The 18,519-nt window shown below is 47.8% G+C and overlaps 1 protein-coding gene across 2 annotated transcripts in view; it reads right to left on the bottom strand.

Moving 5' to 3' along the window:
• dgki (diacylglycerol kinase, iota) overlaps positions 1-16,630 on the bottom strand; it is a 47,333-nt gene extending 30,703 nt beyond the window's left edge. For both annotated transcript variants that reach the window (XM_036517622.1, XM_036517621.1), the window contains exon 1: positions 16,146-16,630. In XM_036517622.1, coding sequence (XP_036373515.1) covers positions 16,146-16,372 — 227 coding nt within the window. In that variant the 5' untranslated portion in view covers positions 16,373-16,630. The remainder of the gene's footprint in view (positions 1-16,145) is intronic.
• Between the last annotated feature and the right edge of the window lie 1,889 nt (positions 16,631-18,519).

Below are 18,519 nucleotides of genomic sequence, written 5' to 3' on the forward strand. Positions count from 1 at the left end.
CTGGGCACATGTTGCGTTAGAGCGCTCAGGAAATGGCACAATTTGTATCGTTTATGCAGAAAATACAACAGGAAGTCTCCGGGGTCTGACGGTTTTGAGCTGTCGGATTGCGTAACGGCTCCGCCGTGGCGTAAGGCCTCCTATTTATTTTGCTTTTTTTTTTTTTTTTCTTCATATTCCCCATGCGATGCCAGTAGCTGAAAATCTGTTCCAGGGCTAGTCAGAAGCTGTTGGGCTTGGCCCGGTGGAAAGAAGAGAATCTATCCGGACGTGACGCCATCTGTTCCTCACTTGAAATAGTAATGAGGTTTTCTCTCTTCAATGTCAACATTTACCTTACATTTACTTTCTGCCATAAAATCCCCAGTCGGTGGGGGATCCGCACCTTCATCCTGACTCAGCTTCACGATCTGCTGCGAAGTGCCATGGGAAGAGAAAGTGGCAGGACTCTAGCAGGTCTCTGCACCGACTTACTTACTCAAACTGGACCGGCTCAGAGAAGGCCCTCACAGACACACCAAGCCCGCAGCCGGAGGTGTGAGTCACCCACCGTCTACACGCACAATCTATTCAGGAAGAAAAGACAGGCAATCATGACAGGGGACAGCGTTACAGAATGGATGAAAAGGAGCCAGGAGGCAAGCTGCCCATTGATGTCTCCCTCCGTCCTTTTTAGCGTGGTTGCTTTGTTGTGTACCCGCACGGGCAGCCGCTCAGTGATGAGCCGACTTTGACTCATTCTGTAGTACAGGTCTCGTGCGTTTCAAAAAAAAACCGGGAGGAGCAAACGAGATCTGTTTTTCCCTGCCCCTCTCCGATGCAGAACGGGCAGGAAGGTCTGCGCTTCAAAGACAACCTTTGATCTTGAAAAGAACCTGGCATCTTAAATACTTTTAATAAATAGTTTAAATGGCACCAGAGATGCTTGCAGTCCTCTATCCATTAGTCACACAACAGGGTTCTCCATTCCTTAAGCAAAAGCAAAAAAACATGCATTATTTGCTTAGCAAATGCGCTAACCCAGATCAGCTTAGATGGCCAAAATATAACGCATTTACGCAGCTTTTTACGCATTTTACTGAATGTGGGTTGAATGACTTGCTGAAACGTACAACACAATGCCTCCCCTGGGAACAGAACTGTGTTCCTTGGCACTAACCCTCACTGCTGCCCTGTTCTCAATCTATTCCTCAGCAACACACCTCTGCGTGAGGCTAGAGAACTGTTCTGATCGAACCCGAGCGGCACTCTGTTTAGAACCATACATGTAGGGTGCCCTGAACCCTGCTGGTCTGTAGGTGGCCTTTCCAGCTCTGTCTTTCATCTGCCTTTGCTTTACACGTTATTTCACTTAACATTCCACTGAGGGCTTCATCCTAAAAGCCAGCATAGTTTCTTCTGACCTGAAGCTGTCTGAACCACTGCAATAGTGAGTCTGCTCATTGCCAGTTTTTTTTTTTTTTTTAAACTTGGAAACAGGCCTTGAACCTTGAACACACAGAGGCGCCGGTGTAGAGTGGGGCTTGAGTTTGGAACAGTCGACTGGACACTGCTGTTGTGCACACACGGCTGTTATACTCTGTCTTCGGTAACAGATTGCCCTGTCAAAAATAAACCCAGTTGTGCTAGAACAAGTGAGTCACTTTGGATCACACAATGGAGCTAAATGGATTCTGATGATAATAAGTGAAAGTGACACAGAGTAACTGGACCTACTGAGGTCGTCTGTGCTGTAGGAGGCTGGTGTGATCGGTGTTTGTGTGTGTGCTCTTTGTGTGCGCCTGTATTCTCTGTGTGTTCTTTGTACGTGTGAGTGCATTCTATGTATACGTGTGTGTGTGCATGTTTTCATGTCTTTGTGTGTTCCTTATGCATTTGTGCTTGTGTTTGCCTGGGTGTGCCTGTGTGTGTGTGTGTGTGTATGTGTGTGTGTGTGCCTGTGGGTGTGCCTGTGTGTGTGTGTGTGTATTCTGTGTGTGTGTGTGTATTCTGTGTGTGTGTGTGTATTCTATGTGTGTGTGTGCGTGTGTGTGTGTGTGTGTGTGTATTCTATGTGTGTGTGTGTATTCTATGTGTGTGTGCGTGTGTGTGTGTGTGTGTGTATTCTATGTGTGTGTGTGCGTGTGTGTGTGTGTGTGTGTATTCTATGTGTGTGTGTGCGTGTGTGTGTGTGTGTGTGTGTGTGTGTATTCTGTGTGTGTGTGTGTATTCTATGTGTGTGTGTGCGTGTGTGTGTGTGTGTGTATTCTATGTGTGTGTGTGTGTGTGTGTGTGTGTGTGTGTGTGTGTGTGTGTATTCTGTGTGTGTGTGTGCCTGTGTGTGTGTGTGTGTGTGTGTATTCTGTGTGTGTGTGTGCCTGTGTGTGCATGTGTGTGTGTGTATGTGCATGTGTTGTGTTGTTGACAGTCCCAGAGGCAGTACAGGATGGAGATGGAGACAGGCCGTTCTCTGTCATGCCCCTGAGCTCTGTCACTGTCTGACTGCAGCCCAGCACAGACCTGCTGACAATGGCAGGAAAACACTCACAAGCCACCCCTCCTCCAAACCCACACACACATACACACCTACAAGTGCACACACATCCACACACAAACACGCACACCACAGGGACACACTTACACTTACTGTCAAGTAAGTAAGCAAACCTGATAAAACATGATAACACATACACCCCCACATTCTGTTCACACATACACGAACATGCACATGAACATGCACAGACGCGCACACACACACACACACACACAAACAGGGAAATGCATACTCACAATGAAACACATACAATGTGCATACACCCTATTATGACACCCAACCAATCTACCAAGACCACAAGCGCACACACACACACACACACACACAGCCACACACACACAAAGCTGAAACACATGTATACAGACAGAGGCAACAGGAGGGGGACAAAGAGAAAGAGGAGGAGGAGGAAAAAGAGGAGGAAGGGGGAGGGGAAGACGTGTATATGTGTGTGTGTGTGTGTGTGTGTGTGCGTGCGTGTGTGTGTGTGTGTGTGTGTGTGTGTGTGGAGGGGTGAAGGTCAGGAAAGGGTTGTCATGGCAACCCCATTCTAACTTCCTTCCCAGTTTATTTAAATTTAGCATCCCTCTCCCTCTGTCTTTCTAAACTATCCCTGACGGCGTGGGGGCGTTTGTGAGAGCAGGAACAGAGAGTACACCCAACATCCCACCGCCTCCTCCTATCAGAGAACTCCACTGTGACATCATACTGTGCTGTCACTCAAACAGCCTGATCGCTTAGTGGGGGTGGAGGGGGGGGGGGGGGGGCAGGTAGAGCTTGGTGAGGATTATTCGCTACTAGAAAGGTGATATTCACTCCTGCTTTGTTGCATTACATAAGACTAATGGTCACTGGTGAAGGCTGTCTAAAAACACCTGATACGCCACGGCTGAGGTATGCCCTGGTTTCAGAACTTCTTGTACAAACTTACCCCCAATAGCCCTGAACTTATATATAATGGTAATTCAGTGAGTCAACACAGGCACACCACACATCACATACCACAGAGTAAGGTGACGAAACCAGTACATCTAAAATAAGCCCTCTCAGAGAGAGGAGAGGAGAAGACCAAGGGAAGACAGTGACTTCGTGGCCGGAAGACAAGGGTGCAGCTGTCTTTTAACAAAAGCATTCAGCTGAAAGAAGACAGACCTGCATTCTGTGCTCGGTGAACGCACCGATCGGATGGACGGGGTTATTGTGTGTTCAGCTGGCTCCCCTAGCGCGTAGTGTGCAGGAGATGAAGGGCGTTTATGGCTCTCCCTGTCTCCCTGACTGCACCCCTCTCCCTTTACTGTCCATTTCTCTTTTCTCCCCTCCTGTCCCCCTGTCATCACTCCTCTCTCCACCCTTCCCCACCCCCCCTCCCCCAGCTGCCCTTCCTTCACCTCTCTCTCCCTTTCCCACACTCACTTCCTCTCATCCTTTTCCTCTCATAATCACTTCCTCTTGACCTCTCCCTCAAAATGAGGTACGTTCGAGCCCTTCCACAGACCGCCCGTCAGGACAAAAACCAAAAAGCCAGCAGCCAAAGAACAACCCGAGCACTGCCTTATTGCATGGCCATTTTGTTCCCGTTCTTCTGTGTCTCCCTGTGGTGCAGCGCTGTAATGTTAAATGCACCGTAATTATTCATCTCTGTCTTCCACTACTCCAGTATTGCCTCTCCTTGCTCCCTGGTAATCACTACTTGCACCCCTCAACATCAGTATCACTATCATTGCTATAATCACTGGTAGCGCGAGACACTGCTACTGTTGTATAGTGTTATTGAGGCCTTCATTTGCTGTGAACTTTTTTTCCCTCTTTTGGTTAACTACTATTGACACATATTTGGGCCAAACAAAGATAAAACAGTGCAAGGAAAAAACATGGCTACACTTTCACACGCAGGAGGGTCAAGGCTGCTAAGGGAGGGAAAGTACCATCTAATGCTTTGGGAAATGAGCTTGTACCCTGAAGGTTGCAGGTTCAAACTCCTGGTGGGAGGGCTGCTTAATTTACCTCGGAGCAAGGCAATTAGCAGGAACTGCTTAAGAAAATATCCAGCTGTTGGAACAGATAACCACATTACAAAAGTGCTATGCTACAAAGATGTTCATATCGCTGACCTCCCCACATTGTTCAGACTGTGCAACTCCTTACAAGGTCAAACAACAAAACAAAGATGTCAGAAGCTGCTGGGGGGGGGGGGACTATGGGAACACAAATCAGGATTACTTTTCCGCTCTGGTAGGGAACACTTAGGATACATACTTTGCTTTGATAGGGGCAACTCGCTTTAGGAGGGCTTTCTTGCTTTGGTTTGGAAAGGGTAGACAGGGAGCAAAGGGGTTAAACAGGACTCCTCCCTCGTCATCAAAGTCTGCTGGGAGCTCTGGCAGAAGAAAGACGGTGCGTGGGCAATCTGAGAGCACCTAAAGCACTGCAGTGTGGGTTAATATTTAAAAGCCCTTGTTGACTGAGCCTAAATCAAGCGCTGTCCTCTCTTCCCCGACGTGTTCCACATCACCCTGTTCCTTTCCGCCCTCTCTTCAGCCCTCTGCCCGGGTTTCTCTCGCCCGGGGAAGCAGGTGGGTCACGTGCCGGGGGGTTTGTTCGGGGGGACCAGATGCTTCCACACACTGTAACCCTTGCCGTTTTTTTTCACCCCCCACCATCCCCTCGTGTAAAAGCAGCTCTTCTTCAGCTCCTCGCTGGCCTACATCCCTGCTCCTCCGGAAAGGCAGGTCTGTGGGCGGTTTGGCTTCCCACCACAACCTTCATCCAGATCCAACACTCGCAGCCCTGTTTCAGAGAAACCATCTTTCCATTCGCCGCTACAGGGCTACAGGCGTACAAAAGAACGCGCTCGGGCGCGGAACGCGGCTCGCAAAATCCGCCTCTGCTTTGAAGTGGCGGCGGAATCCGGAACGCACCTAATGGAATCAGTGACGCTTTGCGGGCGTGCTTCAGATGTGCTCTTCACTCAGGTATAACACCTTGGTTTAACGCCTCCAGATGGACAACTGAGACACATCGAACCCCATAAACATTGTGATCGCTGGATCCAAAAGGCACCTACAGATTTCCCACTTTGAGTAATTAACTGAAATGGCGGGGTGTTGTCCTACTTTCTCGCTGTGAGAGTACAGTATTAGCCAATGCACATGCTGGTGTGTGTTCTGTTTTGCCGGGCCTGTCCGAAACTTGGTGCGGCGGCCGCGCTTCATTGTCCTCACTCTGTGTCAGACGCTCTCCCCAGACAGGGCGTGGTCTCACATATTTCACCAGCACTCTCCACTGCGCTGCAACAATCACAGGAAGCGGCCATTGCTCTTCCAGGGTCTCTCGAGCCTGTCCACAATAAAGGACAGCTCGCTAACGTCGCGACCACAGAGCGGCAGCAGGACCAGCACCAACCACAACACCTCCTTGTGTGTGTATTTTACATGTCTGTGTAAATATGTCTGTGTACCCAAGTCAGCATGTATGTGTCTGTGCGTGGGTGTATCTCTGTCAGCATGTCAGCGGGGGTGTGTGTGCAGGTGTGTTTGTGCGCGCGCATGTACTGTACGTACCTGTGTCAGTGTATGGGAGCTGCACTGGTGTGAGGTTTGCTCTGTCTCAGTATCAGTGTGTTAGTGTCAGTGCTGGTGGGTTATCAGTGTGTGGGTGCAGATGTATGTCAGCGTGGGGGTATTAGTGTAGAGCTGGCAGCCAAACCACCCTGTGTGTTTCTTCTGGCTGAGAGCTTAAGCTAACTGTGGCAGAGTGGGTAAGTGCTTGAATGGGAGACGTCTTGGTGAAACCTGGTTGCTGCTGGAGGTGGTACTGGTAGGTCAGTATGAGGCAGTCCTTCCTGTGGACCCCACAGGAACCCAATCCCCCAGTGTAGTGACAGAGACTGTGCTGTAGGAGACGCCATCTCTCAGACGAGATGTTAAACTGAGGTCCTGACTCACTGTGGCTGTTAAAGATCCCATGGCAATTGTCACAAGGAGTAGAGGGTTCCCCGGTGTCCTGGCTAAATTCCCAAACAGTCTCTTCCAATCTGGCCATGAGATAATCCCCCCAGTTTAATTGGCTAAATAATTCCTGCCCTCTCTGTGTCAGCCAGTTTGTTGTAAGTGTTCTAGCACTTTGAGATGATTGGGAGGCAATTATTTATATTTACATATTTATATACATGTTTAAATATAAAAATTTGAACTAAAAATTAATCTTTAATTTGATCAAATACATACATTAAATGCAAGCATAATATGTACTATTATCTGTGCATTTGTGAGTGTGAATATGTATCAGTGATATACACGCGGCACGTTTCCCAGACTGTCAGTGTGGATACATTATACATTACAGGCTGCTGATGTGTGAGCCGTGCGTTTGTCAGTGTGTTGGTTTTCCGTGCGCACCAGTGTGTCCCCACGCACGTTTACGAGCGCGCTGCGGGCGAGGACGGCATCGGCGCGTGCGAGCACGCCCACTCGTTGCGGCGGATCGTCCCCCTCTCCCTCCGGCTGCTGACACCTCCATAATTAACCTCTGCGTCCGCCCGCGTCTCTGCGCAATGCGGGGGAGGCATCGGAAGCGCGCGTCTCTCCCGTATCTGACCTTCCATCTGCTCAGAATAGCCGCACGATAAAAAAGGGGGATTCAGTACGGGCTCCGTGCGGGTTCTATTTAAACCCCAACACGGTACATGATCCACACCTACAGCCAGCGCTGCGCTCAAAGCACGGCCTTCTACCCGCTTCAGGTGAACTCGACACTCCTGATGAGGAAGAAAACAGAAAGGCTTTGCTTTCATGTAATACTTGTGCCTTTTGTCGTGTGATCTGACTGGCGCTAGAGGCCATGACAGGATGAGAACACATGGAGGTAGGCTTGGCTTCAGTGTGTGCGGCCTTAAACTTTCCTCTAACCTCGACCAGCCCCACGCCACCGTCCATCCTATTTTTCCAGGCCTGCAGGAGCCACAGTCCTTTAAAAATGATGAAAAGCTACCGGCCGCCGCACTCCTGTAAGGCAGTAATGGGCCTCCTGGTCTCTGTTTCCACCTGAGATCTCCGCTGTCTAATTGAATGAATCATTTGCTAAATCATTTGCTAAATTGGTCTGTTCTAAGCCAGAGCTACGGGAAGAGCCTGCTCAGAGGCAACCCGCAGAAAAAACCAACACAGGAAGCCTGGGGACCACAGACAGAGAGAAGCTCATTTTGAAAATGATTCCCAGGGAATGAATTGTTAAATTAAATGCACAGTATGACTCGACACGATAAGATAATTTGCGGGATTTAACCGTTTCGCAGGCCGATTATCCTGTCCGCCCCGATCAGACTGATCTGTGGCTGTGGACGGTCCGGGTAAAATGAGGCATTGTTATGGGGTCTGTTAGGGACTCCGGAGGAGCGTCCATACAGGGGAGGAGTACCGGGAGCTCAGGCGGAATTATACTTTACCGGCACCCTATCAGCAATCAGTCAAATTACATTCCACTCAAATCCAGCACACCGTTTCAGGATCAAATCAGGAATAAACGTCTACCCACCGCCAGACTGTGTTTTTTTATTTATGTAAAAAAAGGAGTAATCAGTAGAGACGACATGTGACCCCGTGACCCACCAGAGGGGGTTTATTATGACATGTGAGGCTATAGAATGTCCTTATTCAGTGTTGGTGTCACTTTATTTTACATTTTGGCCACTAGGAAAGACTGCCACAGCTGCCCTAAATCTAAATAAGCAGGATGTTGCTGTCACTGAGAGCAAGTTACAAACTTGTATCCAATGGCAGTTTCTGATTTTTTTTTAAACTCATTTTTGTTAAAGGGCTCACCAAGGGAAAACTGACAAAAAGATCCGCTAGCATTAGTATGGCTGAACCGCACTGTCATTTGCCAAGTGATTCATTCAAGGGCAGAGGCTCCAATCTGGTTTGGGTCTGTGGGCTCCGAGGTCATGACAGCCAACGGCCCACATGGCATTTTATTTTCCAAACAAGGGGCGAAGCCATCCCACAATGCTCCGCTCCCGCGCTGGCATCTTCAGCGAACATGCACCGCGGAGCTGCCCGTCACGTTTTCCGTTTTGCTCTGCCCTTGAGAGAAAACTGGTTCACATTTTCAAAACACTGAGCAATTATTGATCGGCCGGTCAGCGCGCTCCCAGCGCCGCGAGGAGCGGCAGAACGCCCTTTTATTAAAAACATCCTTCACTGAAACGCTGCCTTATTAAACATTTCAGTTAAGGAAACACCGTGCATGAATGTGACGTGCTGCACTGCAAACGGACACCGCTGAATGTCAGTGATTTTAGTTGCAACATCGTGGCTTACGCTTAGGGCGTGCATTTTCCTGCTTGATCGGATAACAATAACAAAAAAAAGCCTCCTGATGGCTTAATTTAGTCATTCGGGTTTTATTCTTTTTTTAAACCAATAAAACAAGAAATTAGAGCACCATGTGGTGCAACATTTCTGACATGTTTTCAGCAAATTTCAATTCCAAAGTGCATAGAAAGATCTAGATTCATTCTGAAAGCTTCTGTTTTATTTTTTTGCGCACCTGCACAAACAGACACTGCACGGCCAGTGGGACAGCATACAACACACAAGTTTTAAGAGGGAATAACAGCAAAGCAATGACACGCAAAGTAAAAACTCCATGGTTACGCCAAGTAGCCCATGCCTTTGTGGGTTCCACATTCAAAAACCACAAGGACGGCGCCTTCATTAGTAATGACTGTGATTAGACGGACCTATGTGCTGGTATGTTCAGATTTTTAGTTTTGCTACGCTGTGCATTTACTAAACAGGTAATAACTGTGCTTTAAGCTCCTGGTGAGAAATGAACGCTACCCCTTTTTCTGCTCCGGAGGCAGAGACTGTGTGGAACGCAGACACAGCAGCAGATGCTGCTCCCGTCTCAGACTGATGGAGTTGCTCTCACCTCGGGCCGCTGTAGCTGCAGGTGTTTTTCGGCACCCCGGCGCCAGGTGCAGCTCTCTGCCAGCACGCCTCCGGCCCTCCCAGCCCTGTGGGACGTTTGCCTATGCAAAGCCCTGGAAGTGAACCCTGGATACCGGGCGGGAGGGGTGGGTGGTTACCCTGGTCATGCTGGTCAACCCGGTCATTTGCAAGTGTGAAAAGCCAGGGGTGGAATAGCATACAGGTCCACTACAGCAGGTGATGTCGCACCCACACACATTCTAAGAGCGAGACTGGCTCTGAATAAGGACATGGGGCCTTTAGGTATCCGAGTTAACTGCCTTTCTTTTCCAGAGTCACCGCCCATGGTTGCGGGAGCCAGATATCGACTGCCTGCCCAGACCAGACGGTTACAGTGGCACCGAACGACGGACGACTCACTGTCTTATCTAATCAAGAACACAGCTGGCTCACCCAGGAATCACATAACACCGATACCGAGCTCACCTTTTGTTCTCGGGTCAGCCGTATGGAGACACATCTATCTGCCAGGGGCCCGTCTGCTACGGGCCTGCCGCCGATCTCTCAATACGAGGCGGTCATTACCCGAACAGCGTCTGAGACACTGGAGCAACAACCTCCCCTGTCAGAGCGAGAGGCTGATGACAATTGACAAATTAGAACTGATGTTATAAGAAAGAGAAGTTTTTTTCTAGTAAGCTACTCTGTCAGGAACCCGTCCCGGATGCCTGTGTGCAGCAGGCAGGGGTGAGGACAAATTGACAGATGACGCTGGAATTACGGTGGGATTGGGTTGGGGTTGGGGGGGGGGGGGGGGTTGCCCGTGTGCCTCCAGGTGGGTTCTTTAAAAGGGATCGCCAGAAGATGCTCTTAGTTTACATTTGACTTGCTATGGGACAACAAACCCCTCCATAACCATTCAATTCACCTTCAAAATACAGCATTTTGGCATAACACATCATAAACTCGTAACGTTAACGACAATAATAATAAATTAACCATTCTCTAATAATTTCAGAACCAAAGGGGTACAACTTAATAACAGCAATTCAATGAATGCTCTTTTGGGAATTAAATGCGAATACAACCGCTTGAATGGTGGTTACTGTATCCAGCGATGTAAACAACCATATCAAGCAATCAATAAATCAATCAACAAACTTATACCTATTAAAGAGCCTTTTCCAAAGGCATCAGTGGCGAGCTTCACAGAGCACATTCCTGGCCATTACTGTGAGATTATATCAAAGTATACAACACAGAAAACTAGCGCCAAAGATGGAACAATAATCCGTTAAAAACACAAGGGCCCAAAAAAAGACAAAAACCAGGCAGCTGAAATGAGGGGGCTTGGATGTTCCTCATTTTAATGGCAGCACAGGGGAGGTGAATACAGGACAGAGGAAAGCCTCTTACAGCCATATGCCTAATAAGAAATGACTTCATGCAAAAGGCCTTCAAAAATCCAATCCCGGTAATGCGCATCATCGGCCTGCATTACAAAAAAAAAAAAAAAAAGGCCTCAAATGGCAGACAGGGGGTTGCATTTTATCACCACTAATCTGCCACATTCCAGACCCGTCTCCTTCATGCCACTACTGCTATCTGGGTACGGCTTTATTCATGTCCGGGTGGAGCCGCGGCACCGTTCTACGGTCGCGCAGAAAGAGGAAATTCGCCTCGTTCCGTGGAGTCAGATTGAATCAAAGCTACGGCAGTGGGAACTAGGCGCTGTGGGAGCCATGTGACAGGCAAATGAAGGGCTCTGTCAGCAATCAGGTCTCCTATTAGTGACTTACTGCAGGATCTAGCACACATTTTTTTGTGTTTTATCCTAGGAGTTAAATGCCTCTTTTCACAGAAATACAGAGCAGGCGGCGCTCAGGAGCAGAAACTGTGCCAGGCGCAGTATGAGGTGACGAGGCAGAGAAATCTGTCCTCACGTCCCACTGAATTGATCAGGAACCCGGGTGAGCTGCTCTCTCTAGCACTGCAGGCACTTGGGAGATCCACAACGCCTGTGGACGCGCTGAACTCTCTGTGTCCGTCTTAGCGTGTCGTTGGAAAACCCGACACTGCCGTCTCATAGCGTGTAAACAGGGAGCCCGCCGGAGCGCAGGTCAGTGTGTGAGTCTGTGAGCAGGTTGGTACGCGCACCGGCGGAGCAGGAAGCAGGGAGTGGGAGAAGGGGATCTGAGCTCGGGCGTCTGGGGATGCGTCAGTGTCAGAAATATGAGGTTCGCTTCCGCGTGAGTCATGCGGAGTGGAAGCGTTACGCAGCCGCACACATGCAGCACCTCCGCCACATACACACGGCACGCCACCCCCATTCCTATCCATCAGATGCACACACACACACACCGACACACACACAACACTCTCACTCACGCGCTGCATACCACCCACAATCCTGTCTATCAGACGCACACACACAAACACACACACACTGTCAGCACAAAGCACACCATGCTCATTCCTGTCCATCAGATACACACACACACACACACACTCACTCTTACACCATACTCTACCTCCAATTCAATCCATCAGATACACACACACACACACACACACACACACACACACCCAAACACATACTGCCAGTACACAGCACACCACGCTCATTTCTATCCATCAGATGCACACACACTCATTTAAACACTACACACCACCCCCATGGCTGTCCATCAAACACACACACCACCCCCTCCTAGTCCACCATACACAGACACATCCACTGTGCATCACCCCCATTCTTGTCCATCACAAAAACGGTCTGTTCATAAATAACCACACACCCTAGAGATGGCTATTCTCATTGTACCCAGCCTCAATAAAACTCAATTAAAAAGCGGCTTCACTTTTAAAAAGTTGGTCTGTTTGTGTTGACTCTTACGCTTCTGAAAAGTGTACAACTGATATCAGCCGCCGACAAAAATCAGAAAGCCAGCTGACCCAATTAAGATTAACGATATGCAGTCAAGCTCTCCCTCAGATTGCACCGGAGACGGACAAAACAGATACACTCTACATATTACCAAATAGCCTATATTAACAATCTCTTTTCATGTAGCTACCACGTGAATTCACAGAAATATGCAGCACCTGACTAGGGACTGTATATATAATGATGCAGGCTGTTACAAGCCTTCTGCTTTGCGCAGGCCTTTCCGACCCACTTCCTGCAGCAGGCCCTTGGAAAATCACACTCATAACGTCATGCAGTTGATACTATTCTGGTTGGGATGACTAGGCTCAGCTGTGCACTGCGGGAGATACAGTCCCTGTCCTGCACACGTATAAGGGAGATGTTGTTTTTTTTTTCTGTGCAGCACAGTGCAATAGGAGCAAATTGCAAGGTAATTTTTTAATGTCTGGTTTGTCAAAGCAGGCTGGTGTGTTTCAGTTACTTTGGAATTACTTAGGAATGACAAGAGGACAAGGTGGCACATCTTGCGCTTGTTCCTTTGTTAGATATAAGCAAAAAATGAGTTAGAAATGAGGGCTGATTTCATTTTGTGCTAGGTTTTTTTTGTCTGTGTGTGTGTGTGTGTGTGTGTGTGTGTGCGTGTGCGTGTGCGTGTGTATGTGTGTGTATGCATGTGCATGTGCGTGTTACAGTGGTCACTCACAGCAGGGGTATGCCCAACCCTCTCACACAGAGAGGGAGTGATACAGAGGGGGTATCAGCTGGGCCACACATCTGCAGAGACTGTGAACGCCACCAGAAACAGAAGACAGCCAATGTTGAATCTGGACAGCCTCGAGCCACAACAACTTCCTGTCCTTCCTGCCCCTCCACGGCACCGTCAAGGACATTAAATGTGACAAACTCAGTGCCCCTTCTCCGCTCGCACGCCCTGGGAACCTCGACAACCGACGCGTTTTTATCAACTCCTGCAGAAAACAGACCACAACAACGAGCTTAACTTCCCATTGGCTTTTGTGGGGGGATGGGAAAAAAAGTGTCATAGATGGGAAAAAACACACACACACACACACACACAATTGGGATTCTCATCAGACGTTAAAAATGCATGCGAGTGGTTTTATGTGCTGTCATCCCCACTCCAACCTGGCAAGATCTCCCTCCCTCCTCCTCCTCTATCTCTTCATTGTGTCGACTCACCATGTTTCTTCCATCTGATAAAAGCCCACATCGCGCTTCCTTATCTGCCATTTACAAATCAGCGGCAGACGGCTTCACTCGATCAGAAAACAGAATTAGGAGCCAGGGCTTTAAGTGTTTGATAATACAGCTGAGGATTTTCCTGCCCGCAAACGGGGGTGCTGTCTCTCAGCGCTGGCGAGAGGGAACTTCAAAGCGCTCCTTCTTTTGCTCCTGAGAAAACGTGCTCCCCCCTTTTCTTTTCTTTTTCATCCGTCTTTTTTATTCCAGGTGTATCCGAGGAGCTGAAAGTGATGTAGTCTCCGATTCTCTGGTTAGGGTGGGGGGGGTAACTAAATTTAGGCTACGTCTTTCTTTTTTGCTGAAGTTCTACTTTTGTTTACTTGTTTATTTTCTCCTCTAAATTCTGCCTTGTTTTGGCATTTAAAGGACATTTATTTGGGGTGGAAATAAACAGTTATATTTCCCCTTCAGCTGAGAAACAAAAGCTTTAAAAGGCTGAACTCCGAGATCTACTGTAGCTGCAACTATGCAAGGGACATTCAGTCACAACTTCTTCTGCTGGTAAAATATTCAGTCTGGCCAAGAGTCTGCAGAAGGATGCAGGAATGGTGCGGAACACAAGATTTTACACAATTCATAAAGCATTAGCCTGAATGACTGCATGACCTCTGTTCTTGAATACGCTCTGTCCTACTGGACCAAGGATATCTAAAAATAGATCAAAAGAAAATACACTTTCAGGGAATATAGTCCCATGTGACTAACCTCATTGGATGTGCCCTGGGCCATTTAGAGCACAGACAGGCATCTAATCATCTCACCCTATCTATCCGAGAACCTTATGTTTTTCTTATGGTTTTGCAATGTGGCCAAGCCTATGGTCATAGCGCAATAATAGAAACAAGACCATATAAAAACATGGCTCTACATTTTAATCCCATATTGCAACCGATATTTTTCGTGTACAAGAAGGAAGCCACTGGCAAACAAGGAGAAGATGCCTGTGCTAATTTCTAAATGTGTGCACTTAGGTTTGCATCGGAATGTTGATGCAGTCAAAATGGATGACTGAGACTAACCTAATCCACAAATAGATTACAAAACCAGCACCGCGGATGGGCTCCTTCCAGGGTGTAACCAAAAAAGCCCTGACTGGTTCAAAAGCTCCCACCGCCAGAAGAACCGGATTTCAGAGGGCGTGTCATCACTTGGATATGGTCCTGGCATCTGGGTCCCCCCGTGTCCTGCCAGGCTCACAGAAACCCACGTCTTTGATGAGTTGAGAACTCACCTCATTGCATTACACAGCAGGATGACACTTCCCCTTCAGCATGTGCAATAAAAATTTCTTTTAAACACTAATGATATACACCTTGAAGATTCTGATCTCATTTACATTACATTACATTACATGGTCTCAGTATCTGTGTTTGATTAGTATTAATTTGGTGGTTCACTAGACTGAGCCTATGTTTCAAACATGCATAAAAAATTAATGCAACACACCACTGGGAATCACCTAGGTATTCACAACACATTTGGAAAATGCCAACAGGCGGTGTTGGAAAAGCTTCTCCAAGGGTTACTTCCAGCTCTGATAAGACAACTGAGGGACATTTCACGTTCTTCAGCACTCTTTAAAACCCAGAGGAGAGGCAAAACTACTCCCTTTAATCTACCCAGTGCAGGCTCAGAATCCCTGTGTGGAACGACCAGGGGTTTATAAAGGTACCCTGCGTATAAAAGGCAACGTCGCTCCGACAGACTGTCTCTCATGATAATATAATATAACAGATAATACAAAGACTGCGTATGCCCTCCAAATTCTAAAATAAAGCAATTGCTTCCTCTGTGTCTGTCTTCACTGGTCGCCTGCCAGTAAGCGATCCTGACAACAGCTGCACGCCTGGCGAGGGACGACACAGGAGTAAATCCACACACTGGCAAAGCTCGCTGCGTGAAAGTCAATATCGAGCTTACCCCCCTTTTTCCCCCCACCCAATACATGGGTACTAACAGATACGACGCGTTCAGAGAGACAACAATGGGAATTTAACCTGGACGGATTCGGGAGACTGGGTGGAGAAAAAAAACGATCAATTGGGTCGCCCATCTGCCGTTCATCACAATCGGTTTAGGGAAAAGCAAAATTCTCTTATGTGCACGAAACACTATTATACGCGTCCCGAAACCATGTTGTATATGTATCCAATTTTGCTCAAACAATACAGCGACATTCTAGGATTTTTAGAAACCAAGAATATTACCCCCCATCTGGCTAACTTTCTGCGTTTTTAATTAACTAGGGCTAAGGTGAATTACCCGCAGCCAAGTTGGATTGCAGAACACAAATATTACATTTATAGAAATTTGCTTGCTATATTCAAACAGTAGCTAGCAAGCCAAGTGGTCTCAATGACGTGAGGTTTCTGACGCTAACCGGACAGCTAGCAAGCTAGCTATGTTGGCTAACTAGTTCTGTTTTGCGCTGGCTAGCAAAGCTAACTCAATCAGATCCACTGTCGCTGTCTCTAATTCGTACTAGCAGACTTACCTGTACGAAGTCTGTTTCCTGAACGCGAGACCCTTTAGTTTCTCCTCCAGTGACTCTTCCATGTCGGTAAAGCTGCCCAAAGTCTCGCCGCCTCCCATTGCCTCGTCCCTGCCGCAGGCTCGCTCGTTCGCCTCCCCACCGGTAGCTCCCAGTGAGGTTGGTCTACTGCCGAAGGTCTGGGGGCTTCTGTCTCCCTGTGACGGGCAGGGTTTGGCCAGGGGGTCCATGCTCGGGCAGTGGACCCCCTCTCCCACGCCTCACCGATGCAACAGAGGACGGCAAAGTCGCTGTCGGTCGCGGACGGTCGTATCGTATGTGTGTGTGTGTGTGCCACGGACTAGCGGGGCTCGCAGCGGCGGAGCTGTTCTCGCCGCAGCGCCACACGGTCACACTGGCTGTCGACCTGCTAGGGAGAGGACGTTGGCGGACTGGAAATGGCAGCATAAGCTGTTGTGTAGTGACAGGCTGCTACAGCAGCAGCAGCAGCAGCAGCAGCATCCATCTCCGGCTACAAGGGCATTCTGGGATACTCCCACTCCTCCTCTGAGCGCAGCATCCGTTGGTAAAAGTAGGGCATAGGGCTCCTGACAGTCAACACTTTCGGACTGACTCACACGCACTACCAGACAGCGCGCTCCGCAATGTCATCCATCTGAAGCCGGTTGTGCGGCTGAACAGCCGAGTGGGTGTGCGCTACCCCCTCTGAGTGGTAACCCCAATAATGAGTGAATAGGCCTACCAGAGAAAATGACCTCTCCCGTTTGTGCGAAGTGTGAATGCTGCCAATGTGATACCTCTCGTCTCGGCTTAAACAGTTTCCTATTTGCGTTCGTTGTTCACTGATATTCCTCACTGACATCACATTTGCGCTGATCCTATTATTAAGTTGTTCTATTTACAGTGATAGCACGTTTTTAATTGTGCTTAGGGCTTTTATCTAAAGGCATCTGATGAGCGATGTGATGTACTTCTGATATTTAATTTTACAGTATTCTATTTAACAGTATTGGTATTTGTATTTCACATTAAGTCGTCTGATCATATTACTTCTACTATTACATTTTATATATTTAATAGCACAAGTATTACAGTAGATCGACAACAGTACTGACCGTTTTATATTCTTTGCATTACGTTTCTCAGTTCACAAATACAATGCTTGACGCACGCTAAATCAAACTGAGATGTGCTGTAATTCTGAAACTGCTCTCCTGTCGTCCGGGCTTCACTGTACCTTTGCTCATCGTTAAACACGTCCATCCGAACATTTTAAAAATATAAAAATAATATATACGATTGGATCTTAGGTACAAAGAACAATAATCAGGCTTACGCACAGTTCCGTAACAAGCAGATAAAATAAACTTGCGCTGGAGGTAGGAGACGGAGGAAAGGCAGTCCGTGGTAGCTCACGTGGTAAGGTAGTCCGTCAAGCCCTCACGACTGACACGTAGAGACTGCAGTCGTATTAGGGCTGATTGATGTCATGAGTCTCGGCCGATTTCAAATGACTAAATAGATTTCAAGGGATCTGCTGGGACCTTATCCGTGTATGGTCTGCTGTGCAATGAACTTACCTAGGAAAGTTGCTTCACTGTTTAAAAGAGGCAGGCTAAAACCTGAAACTTTGGGAGAGAAGCCGCATTCCTGGTATTCTGTAGGACTCGGGAACAGTGCAAGAGCCGACATGTCCCTACTTTCCCCGCAGTTGGGTTTTTATTATTCAAGCGTAATAGGCCTGGGAGTACAACTGTGTAACAAATGTGTCTTCCCTTATATCTCTATACCAGATCTAGAACCCCAAAGTTTTTCAACAATTATCCAAAATTTCAAAGTAATGAGTGCATTGCCCTGTTTGATTGCACACAGCACCACTGATGCGTTCCACATTCCAGCACACCTGGCTCTCCATCTGGAGGTCCTCCCTCAAAACCAGGCCATCAAAATACATGTGACGGCAAAACCCGGGAGTGCCTGCGATTCTCCAGCATACACTCAACACAGGAGGACACAGGAAATAGAACTGCAAGTAAAACAAGACAACTGTGCTTACAGCCATGCTTTTACTAAGGAAAATATTTATTTAATTTGAAAAAGGGAAAAAAAAACATTGAAAAGCAGAGACAGGTTTACTCCTGTGTTTGAATTGTGAGCATGACAGTAAAAGGTGTTTTACACTCAAAAAGCATATTACGTCAAATTGCTGCAGACAGATTCACCAGCATGAAAAGGTAACTCGATACACACCACATACAGGTAGTCCGCAGAACTATTGAAAAGAGTGTAAAAAAATACACGGCCCATTACCATCCACAACTGTCATTACAGTAAAACAAGTCAAAAAAGAAAAAAAAAAGTCGTCTGGGTTGGCAGC

Source organism: Megalops cyprinoides, chromosome 23 (genome assembly GCF_013368585.1).
Source record: "Megalops cyprinoides isolate fMegCyp1 chromosome 23, fMegCyp1.pri, whole genome shotgun sequence".
Taxonomy (NCBI): Eukaryota; Metazoa; Chordata; class Actinopteri; order Elopiformes; family Megalopidae; genus Megalops; species Megalops cyprinoides.